Here is a 10,497-nt window from a genome sequence, read left to right as displayed (position 1 = left end):
GACCGTCTGGTTTTTACCTCAATTCTTTGGAAGTGGCTTTAAGTAAAGAATTTAAATTCACTTCCCCTTTTTGAACAAAGGAAAAAAATGATATATTTTTTTGAAATGGTGATAGATCTTGTTCATCTGTCTTTCACAGAAGGATTTTTTCAGAAAGTGTCATTCTTCCCCTAGAACTTACCTCAAGTCCAGAATATGTCGGTAATTTGAAAGGTCCCCTCTGCCCCTGGTTTTCAAGTGTTTGAATCTCATGCAGGATAGAACATCTTTTGACTATGAAACTCTAGCTTTCCAAGCAGGGTTAACTAAGTTAGTAGCAAGAAAGTATTTCTTGTTCAGGTATATTTGGAGAGGGAAGTGTAATATTAAACATAAGTTTAGAGACTGGGATTTCCTGTTTATAAACTCTCCAGCTTGTTCTCCCCTGCCGCTGCAAGACAGCTGCTTCCACATCTTGGAGAGCAGGATTTAACACGAAAGGTGCCACAGCCGTGGTAGGCATTGCTCTGTTGGTATGTCCCAAGTTTCAAAGGTACCAGCCTGGCACCACTGGCTTCGCTAGACGTCATTCTCAGGAGGGAGGGAGGCTTCTTTGAACAGCCTGGCGCTGCTCTCGGTGGACGAGGCAGGCTGGATCGCCCTCCAAAGGTAACGTAAACTTCTTATCCAGTCAGCAGAGCGAGGTCAGCCCGCAGCGTGGGCAGCTGTGTTCCCCTCCGCAGGCTCTCCAAAAGTGCCGCTGCTTTTACAAGCTGTATGGGGAGCTTGGGACGAAGCTTCACAAGGCAAAACCAAGGCAACAGCTTTCTGCTGCCAAAAAAAGGGCGGTCCTCTTGCTTCCACGCGCATTCCTGGCTACTAAACTAGCAGAAAACTACTGTTTTCCTTTTCTCCCTCAGGATTCCTTTTCTGCCAGGGTGTGAGCTGGCAGGCAGCTAAGTGCCAGCAGTGATGCAGGGAAACGAGGGAACAGGAACGTGGGAGGAGAGCGGGTAGAGCTGCAGGCCCACCCTTGCTGCACCAGTGAGCCAAGGGGTTGCTGCGGCCACTTTGGAGAAAGGTTGGCAAGTGTGTCAGGCACATCGCTGTATTCCCTCATTCACCTGTCTTCCCTTCAGATCCAAAGGCCTAAATTTGCCTTCTAAAAGCAGATGTATGAATTCCAGGCTGTGTTTTTATGCCACTATCATCAGAGCCATCAAAACCCAGAGCTTTTTGACTGGTGTAAATGTAGAAGAGCATTCACCCAGTGATCCCAAAAGCTGACGGTCCAAATGCAAGGTTAGTACAGGGGCCAATTAAGTGAACTGTGATTTTGTACCTGACAACGAGCTTTATAAATCAGATTATTTTAGGTGCATATAAAAGGCGTGTTTGCCTCCCAGAGTTTGCTTCAACTTGACTTAGCAGGAGACAGACACAAATCCAAGAGTGTGGGTGGTTCAGACAGTTGTGATACAAGCAAACAGCAACAGGAGCTTTAGTCCTTTGCTGCCCTGGTTGTAGGACTGTACCTCGCAGTAGAAGAAAGAACCACGTGGTCTTGCTGACATCTAATGTCTAAGTCTGGGCAAATAAAGTCTGGCTACTGTGCAAGGACGTGACAGGCTTAAAATTAGGACTTGCCAGTCGTAGGAACACTCAGAACCACTTAGCTGGGCTTAAATTCGGTTCTGCACACGCTAAAGAATGACACTAGAATCCAGAAGTAGCACGGGTTGACCAAAGGAAAAACTCATGGATGATGAGATCATAGGAATCAGTTTGATCGATAACTTTACTCCCTTATCTCTTCTAATTGTGGCTGGATTTTATCTTTGGAAATAATTAAGTCTGAAAGCAGTGTTCTCCACAGTTGGAAGAGCTGAAATCCCAGATCCCTTCATAAAAAGTAGTATTTTTTCAGTCCTTGTTCGAAAGCTTAAGATTCGTGATCCTTCTGGAGGGTACATGGCAGAACTGAAAAGCCCTCATTTTAAATCTAGCTGTTGTCTTTACTGTTGTACTCCTTTGTGTTGCCCCAAGGGTTTCCCCATTAAAATACTCTGAATGGTTTCCTAAAACTTCATCTGACAAGCGTTTCTCCAGTGTGGCCGTCTTTTTTGCTGAAGGATGCTGCTGCTTCCAAGCAGCTTGGTGCCAACCCAACAGGAAGGACACAAATCTGGAAGTTCACATTAGGCCACCGTCACATCAAGTTTAGCCAAATACTCCCCGTTTTTTGGCCTTTTTTCCTTTTCTTTTTTACAAATGTATTATTTATTTATTTTCATGTCATTGTTTAGAGCGGTCTTCCCACAGGCAAGTCTATAAATTGGCAGCAAGCAGAATGAAGCCACATTCTAATGCCCTGGGTGCGTTAGGGTGACAGGGGAGACACCCTTGGGGCTGTAGGTCGCGCTGCCTTTCTCCATACCTGTAAACTGTCAGAGTCGTCGTTCCTGTAGAAATGCCTGGTCTAAAAGAGTTGCTGCAACGTTCTTTCTGTTATTCTACATAATCCAGTTTAAATTTCATCCAAATCTGATGCAGCCACATCAAATGAGAGATATATATCCTTAAATACTCTGTGATTGGTTCTTTTTTTCCCCCTGTTACATTGCAGTAATCTGCTAGCACGCGATGGCCAACAGATGGATCAGTTCAACTTCACATACTCTCCTTTACCCGTCTAAATATATTCACCACTTTGACTTTGTTTTCACCAGTTTTCATTTCAGTTACTAAATTTCAAGCACTGCTGTCGTGTTTACTAACATGTGCAATGAAGAGAGAAAGAATGAAGCTGTAGGGTCTGCATGTTAGCACAGAAAACTTGGGTTTTGTGTCATTGGATTTCTCTGTGTTCCTCTGCATGATTTTTATTATTTATACTTAATGCATAAAAATAATTCAACGTATCCCTGGCTCATTTGGTTTCTAAACTAGAAAAAAGTTGTGCAACTCTGAGGTTTGTGCAACTATAAATTTTGCATTATATGTTTGCAAACTTATGCTGGTGGTTTGTAGAGTAAATTAATAACCAAGGCAGCGTGTTTTAGAAATGGGGTGGAGATTAAAGGTGTAATGTCATGAACTAATACCAGACACGTTCTGGATGACTTCGTCTCACAACAGACATTGTGTAAGGTAAGAGAAATCACAGTTTTGAAAACAGAATTGCAGAAAAAGAGAAGAGATGGGAAAAAAAATGGAGTTACAGGAAGTCAGGAATTCATATTTGCATCGCAGTACAACGTAAAGGGATGCTTGAAGAAATAAAAAGGTGACAGACTGAAAACTGGCACAAAGAGGGGAGGGGGCCAATCACTACACCGTGGTTTCCTAGCTATTGAAACCCAAAAAAGAAGAGCTGTGTGTACAGTCTGAGTCGTGGGCTGGTGTATGTTGATGCAACATGCAACTTTGTTAAATCATCAGATCTGATGGCTTGAGTGGGGTCTAAACTCCTGGCTTGCTTCTTGTAGGGTGTGCTGATCTTCAAAGCCTTGATACTATGCAACCCATAGAGAGGAAAAGACAGGGCTACATTCACGAACTCATCCAGACGGAAGAAAGGTATATGGACGACCTTCAGCTTGTCTTAGAGGTGAGATATCCTGCACGTGAAAACGTGGTTGGAAAAACACCACCTTGGTCCTACAGAATAGCAGCAGTAAAAGAGATCCTTAGGCAGTGGGAAATGCTAAAAGAAGAAAGTGATGCTGTGTGAACACCTCCTTTTCTAGAGAACGTTACGCGGTCATCCGACAGGATAAAAGTCACGTTGTGAAAGACATTGCTTTACAAGGATTGTAGGATTTTCCAAACCCTGTTCTTAAGAGTCTGGGGCAATGCTCAGTGTAAAGATGATGGGCAAAGGTTGATGGGTTGTCTGGCAAAGCTGCACAGGCTCATGACAAACTCTGTAAGTACTGTAAAAGTTGATCATCTGCCTTTGTCTCTGACTTTATTTCTAGAAGCAGGACTGCCTTGCTAGGTGGGACACTAACTGGCCATCATTGGAAGGTCTTGGGAGTCTAACTTGGTCTTTCTACACAAAGTAACTGGTGAAGTGTTAAACCTTAAAATAGAGTGAATTACACAGGTGTTCTGGTATCCAGAGGTACTACGCAGAGGGTCCCTGAAGGAAGGGGTAGCTCTACGTACTAGTTAACTGCGACCGCTTTGGGCATGGGACAGGTGCGATGTGTGAGTGCAGTTTGTGCAGCGTTTGACTCTGGAATCGCAGGAATGCTCTTTGGCTGCATGGTCAGCCTGCGGGTCAGCGCTTGTCCCAGCTTCACCAGTGGTGATGCCCCTGTCAGAATGAGATCACACGAGTAGGAAAAACAGGCACGGCTGTCACAAGAGCCGGAGAGGAATTGCTTTTAACTTCTGTGGAGATGTTGGACACTGAGCATTCATAAAAAAGCAAAATCGCTGCTAATCTAAATGAGAGGAGACTGGGTGGTTTTGTCTCTGGAGAATTGCTCACCTGTATGATTTTTTTGACCACAGGTTTTCCAGAAACCAATGGCTGATTCAGGCTGTCTCACGGAAGGGGAAATGGGGCTGATCTTTGTTAACTGGAAGGAACTCATCATGTCAAATACAAAGTTACTGAAGTGAGTACTTACATTTTTGTCTTGTAAAGTAAGAATTCACTTAACCTTTTATGTTTTCTTCTTCCCCTTTATCCTCTTATTCCTTCCCTCAGGACGTTTCTGGTTTTACACTAAATATTTCTGTCCTTGCTGATTATTTGCTGTGTATGTGTGCATTCAGAACAGCTAAAGGCATTCAGAGCATCTCAGAAAGAACAAACTGTTACAAGAGAGAAGCAGGAATAAACAGCAAGAACCGATGCACATTTACTGTAGTATCTTAGAAACAGAGCCCTGCAGAAAACAGTGAGCATGGGAGGTGTTCTCCCCAGCTTTCTGCAAAGCCACCTTCTGTTCTCTAAAAATAATCTTTGGAGAGACCAAGTGGCTAACAATGTATTGTAGTGGGATGGTGCTTGAACACAGCAACTGACAGCTATTGTCCCGGAAACCTCAAAGGAGTGTCTCGGTCACACAGACCCTGTCGGGCATCTTTCAGGCCACGCTGAACTTCCTGCAGCCTGAACTTCTGAGGCTCGCGTCCTTTCGCGGATGCATGTTGTAAGAATTTTGATTTAGGCCTCGCAGCAATGTTGGATGGTGATTTCTTTTCTCTTCAGAGCCTTGCGAGTGCGTAAGAAAACAGGAGGGGAAAAAATGCCCGTGCAGATGATTGGGGACATCCTGGCAGCAGAACTCTCCCACATGCAGGCCTACATTCGGTTCTGCAGCTGCCAACTTAACGGGGCTTCGTTGCTGCAGCAGAAAACTGATGAAGATGCTGATTTCAAAGACTACTTAAAGGTATCTTGTTCAGCAGCTTTCGTACCTTCTCCTTTCCTCAACGACAGAAACCTGTCTAACCAGCAGCAACCAGATCGAAATAACCCAGAGAAGCAAAATCGTGCAAAAATAGGCAAGAACCTTCCATGAATAACACAGTGTGTGCTTTTTGTATGTCTTTAGTGAGTGCATTACTCCATTTGCCTTTCTGCCACTCGTTCCTTCAGTGTACTGGTTAACCTTACAAAGTGCCAGTGCCAGTACCTTCCCAAAATATATGTGGTCGAAGGAGTCTGCAGAGTTACAGCAAGAAAGCTGCTGTCCCAAACACATCATGCGACTTGCAAACCAGTGGGGTGTGTGCAGGGTGTCTGAATGGTGGGGCTGCAGTGTAAAAAATATAGAAATAAATAATTGCTGCCGTGTTGCAGCTGATGCCGGGGCTTTGAAGAGAGAAAAAGGAGGTTTTAAAGGAGAAATGCTAGAACCTTTGACATCAGGCTTTTGGTTCTGTCATTGCTTTGTGGTTTGTTTTTTCAACCTGAGTGGGGCATGTTATGTCAAAATAAAAGCTAGAATGGTTTTGAATGTCAGGACTCCACGTGAACAATGATGCCACAGCTTATTCTGGCAAAGCACCTGAGCACAATGACAGCGCCGGCTTTCCTGTTTGTTCTAGATGCAGGTGAACTGTGCTGTTTGTTAACCTAAAAATCTAAGATTTCTTGGAATGCCTGAAAAAAATAAATCTGATCAGACTATTTTGAGTGCAGTGGAGGAACTGTTCCTTGATGAGTAATGCAATGTCTCTGTTAAATCTCTGGATCGCACCCTAGAAACTCGCCCTGGACCCTCGCTGCAAAGGAATGCCCCTCTCCAGTTTCCTCCTGAAGCCGATGCAAAGAATAACGCGCTATCCTCTGCTTATAAAGAGTGTGAGTACCCGAAGTGAAGCCTTGGAGGAGAATGCTTTTGATTTTGGCCTCTAAAGCAAGAGTAAAAAAGCATTATTCCTTTACAGGGATTTCTCTGAGAGTGAGGAGAAATAGTTCCTTTGCTTATATCTCTTTTTGTCTTGGTTTCTCCCGTTTTTTCTGCACCAGATTCTAGAGAATACTCCAGAAAATCACCCAGACCACAGTAACCTCAAGCTTGCCTTGGAGCGTGCGGAGGAGCTGTGTTCTCAGGTTAACGAAGGGGTGCGTGAGAAGGAGAACTCGGACAGGCTGGAATGGATCCAGTCCCATGTCCAGTGCGAAGGTCTTGCTGAGGTAGCTGCACCACTGCGCTGTGCGGGAGGGGCTTTTGCTGTTCATTTTGGAAGGGACATGGGGGTGAAATGGGAGCGCTTGCACGTATCCGTTATTGGAACATGATCCACTGTTGATCTCTTGGCAGAGAAGCTTTTATTAAATTCTGCTTGCAGCCGTAATACAATGAGCCCCCATTGTTTGTGCCCGATTTTGGCAGTAGAGAACCCTCCGTTTACCAGCATAAAACTAACACCATTTAGACAGCTAAATGAACAGAACAACTCGTGACTCTGGGAGCTCTTCTTAACTCTACCTTCATTTTTCAAAAGAGAAGAGGATTTTGAGCAGTTTGAGCAGTCTTCGAGGAGGAGCAGGGACTGATGCCTGTGTTAACTTGCTGCTGCTAACGGATTTTTTTCTCTCGTAGCAACCAGTTTTCAATTCCCTCACGAACTGCTTGGGACCACGGAAACTCCTGCACAGTGGCAAGCTCTACAAGGCGAAGAGCAGCAAGGAGCTGTACGGCTTCCTTTTCAACGACTTCCTGCTGCTTACCTACATGGTGAAACAATTTGTCTCTTCTGGCTCCGATAAACTGTTCAGCCCCAAATCCAACTCCCAGTTCAAAATGTACAAAATGGTGAGTGAGATAAGATGCCCTGTGGTCACATTGATACGGTGGGACCTCGCTGCTCCTGAGGAATGCTGTTTTGTCTGCCGGGATTCACCGTCTGGCCCTGTCTGTCTGACCTTTTGCTGTCACACAGGCGTGTACTGGCAGACAGAACATGCAAATGTCATTTGGTTTAGTCCCCTGAAAAGGATGGGCTTCTTTGTCTTGGTTGAATGAACGCTTCCTTCCACTTTGTGCTGAAGGAGCAGAAATAGTATTGTGTCTACACTGCTGCTGAGGAGCTAAGTGCCATGTTCAGAAATAGAAGCCTTAACTTAAGTTTGTGAAAGTCCTTGTACGCACAAGAAAATACTTCACAGAATCACAGAATTGTAGGGGTTGGAAGGGACCTTGAAAGATCATCGGGTCCAACCCCCCACCAAAGCAGGTTCCTTAGAGCACGCTGCCCAGGTAGGCGTCCAGACGGGCCTTGAATATCTCCAGAGAAGGAGACTCCACAACCTCCCTGGGCAGCCTGTTCCAGTGCTCTGTCACCCTCACCATGAAGAAGTTCTTTCGCATGTTGGTGTGGAACTTCCTGTGATACATTTTGTGGCCATTGCCCCTTGTCCTGTCCCCACAAACCACTGAAAAGAGGTTGGCCAAAAAAAAGCAGAAGGCACAGTGTGCTCATGCCTTTATAAAGTATTCCCATTTGTTTAGGACTCCAAACAGTGGCATGAGCCAAGTTTTTAGAACTTCAGTCTCTGTGTCCACATAGCACCTGCTCACTGGTCAGTGTACTCAACATTTTGGAGCTGGGGAGATAAAGTTCAGTATTGGGGCTGCTTTCAGACAGGGATCCTGGAAAATTACTCTACACAGGCAGGATTTCCAGCCCCACACTACATCTCTGCTTACAGTCTTGCCCCTTTCACAGAGCTCCAAAGCTAGGAGGACAGCATGGGGCTTACTGACAGAGTAGTTTTTTCTCAGTCCTTTGTTGCATCCTTTTATGGTAATCATCATCTGGCTGTTCTTCCTGTGTCAACTTCAATACTTCCTCCAGGAAAACCGTGTATTTAAATATTCTTGTCAAGTTTCTGCTTACTGCCAGGGTGACACTGCTACACTGATGTTTGCTTTCCTTTCAGCCTGTCTTCCTTAATGAAGTCCTCGTGAAATTGCCCACAGATCCTTCAAGCGATGAGCCAGTTTTCCACATATCGCACATCGACAGAGTTTACACACTTAAAACTGACAACATTAACGAGCGGTGAGTAGTGCACATGCAGGTGTGAGATGAACCTTTCTGAACGTGGCTGAGGCTGTTTCCAGTGAACAGACAGGAGGCTCCGAGCTCACGGAACAGGGTTCAGCCTCCCAGTCAGGACATGAAATTCCTCAGACTCTCATTTGAATTACAAGCTTTCTTTCACTTTGTTCTGCTTGTGTGGCAGCTCTCGCAGTGGAATCCAGGTTCACACCTACTGCTCCTAGCTGGATAGAATAGCTTAGGACTGCAAAGTCCCACATCCCATAAAACTTTTCCCCAGTCCTAGTCAGTCTTTGATGTGACCCAGCAGACTTTAATAAAACAGCAGTTCCAATTTCATTTATTTAGGCTGATATAGAAATGTGGCATAAGACTGAATCCAAAACCTCTGTAGCTTTAGTCCTTGAATTAACTTGACTTGCGATGCCTCTGAAATCCAGTGGGGGAAAAATGGCAAAAGAGGTTGGGGTAAAGTCACCAATGATGAGGAGTTCCCTGCCTGTGGTACAACGCTCACTATAGGGATTGCTCTTTGCAGTACTGCCTGGGTCCAGAAAATCAAAGCAGCATCAGAACAGTACATCGAGACTGAGAAGAAGAAACGTGAAAAGGCTTATCAAGGTACCGAGTTCCTATCCCCCTCTTACCCCCGACAAACGCCGGCACAAAGCCTGTTCTGGAGGATGCCCCAGTGCCTGTGTGGGGTCTCATGGATCCCCAGATCCATTGCATTTTTCTGGTTACAATCAATCCATTTATTTCTGACTTGTCATTCCCAGCTCGCTCACAGAAGACCTCAGGAATAGGACGCTTGATGGTGCACGTGATTGAAGCAACGGAGTTAAAGGCCTGTAAGCCCAATGGTGAGTGCCGGCAGTAACCTCAGAGTCCTGCAATGCCTGGCAAGGTTCGCTGAGAGCAGCATGGTGATTTGAGAAACGTTGCGCAGGTTTCGGGCACAGCTTCAGAACAAATTAGCCATTATTTAGCTTCAGAGAAACGAATGAAGAAACAGCTCCGTGCTGCTCTAGGATTTAGGGATAGGGTAACCCTACATCTTCTGGACAGCAGCACAGATGTGTGTGCAAGCTGCCTCCAGACTGGGAGGGAGGTTTCTGCACTGCTGAGGTATTTCATTGCTGCCTCTGTGTTTAGGGAAGAGCAACCCGTACTGTGAAATCAGCATGGGCTCTCAGAGCTACACAACGAGGACCATGCAGGACACCTTGAACCCCAAGTGGAACTTCAACTGCCAGTTCTTCATTAAGGACCTGTATCAGGATGTCCTGTGTATCACCATGTTTGACAGGGACCAATTCTCACCCGATGGTAAGTGTGTGAACATTTATTTTAGGAAAAGAGTGTGTTTTTGTGACTTGGGATGCACAGTTCCTCACCGGTGGTTCCAGAAGCCTATAGGTACACTTGCTTTCTGAGAAACGTTGTGTAAAAAAATACTTAATTACTGAAAAGGTTGTATAGCCCCAACAGTCAAGATTTGATCCCGCTCTGGCTTTTGTATCAGAAACAGAAGTACTTTTTGTCAAGCTGGGGAGACATAGAAACTGAAAGCAGAAGTTTTTCTCTGTCATTGTAGGTGGTGCCTGAAAATAACGTGTTAGGTTTTATTTGCACTGCAATAGCTTGATAAGCTTTCTTTTTTTTTTCTTGGAAACTAAACACATTTTTGGCAGTCTGTAGCTTCTCGTCTTCTTTAAAAGGTTAAGTGCTTCTTCAGGGCTCTGACACAGGGTTAATTACTGCTGATTTGCAAGGTACTGCCTTGAGCCGAGCTGACGTATAGCTTCATCTTTTCTCCTGCGAGGTAACGTGACTTTGCCCTCTGCAAACACACTTTCTGTGGCTCAGCTGACGTGTGGCTGCTGGTAGGTTTCTTCTCCCAGCTGGAGAGCTGAGTTCCTGTTAAACACACCTTGCAACACACGTTCTCTCATGATTATGTATGAAACGGCCAGGAAAGAGGGC

General features: G+C 45.1%; 1 protein-coding gene across 10 annotated transcripts in view; it reads left to right on the top strand.

Moving 5' to 3' along the window:
- ITSN2 (intersectin 2) overlaps nucleotides 1–10,497 on the top strand; it is an 81,202-nt gene that overhangs the window by 68,554 nt on the left and 2,151 nt on the right. For all 10 annotated transcript variants that reach the window (XM_080587345.1, XM_080587351.1, XM_080587350.1 and 7 more), the window contains 10 exons: nucleotides 3,468–3,589; nucleotides 4,501–4,607; nucleotides 5,207–5,390; nucleotides 6,206–6,304; nucleotides 6,473–6,640; nucleotides 7,050–7,262; nucleotides 8,390–8,511; nucleotides 9,050–9,132; nucleotides 9,291–9,374; nucleotides 9,667–9,840. In XM_080587345.1, the coding sequence (XP_080443471.1) occupies nucleotides 3,468–3,589; nucleotides 4,501–4,607; nucleotides 5,207–5,390; nucleotides 6,206–6,304; nucleotides 6,473–6,640; nucleotides 7,050–7,262; nucleotides 8,390–8,511; nucleotides 9,050–9,132; nucleotides 9,291–9,374; nucleotides 9,667–9,840 (1,356 nt within the window). The remainder of the gene's footprint in view (nucleotides 1–3,467; nucleotides 3,590–4,500; nucleotides 4,608–5,206; nucleotides 5,391–6,205; nucleotides 6,305–6,472; nucleotides 6,641–7,049; nucleotides 7,263–8,389; nucleotides 8,512–9,049; nucleotides 9,133–9,290; nucleotides 9,375–9,666; nucleotides 9,841–10,497) is intronic.

This window comes from Anser brachyrhynchus (genome assembly GCF_964034855.1).
Source record: "Anser brachyrhynchus genome assembly, chromosome: 3".
In the NCBI taxonomy this organism is placed as follows: domain Eukaryota; kingdom Metazoa; phylum Chordata; class Aves; order Anseriformes; family Anatidae; genus Anser; species Anser brachyrhynchus.
Note: the sequence above shows the minus strand (reverse complement) of the source record. Positions and strands in the feature narration are given on the sequence as shown.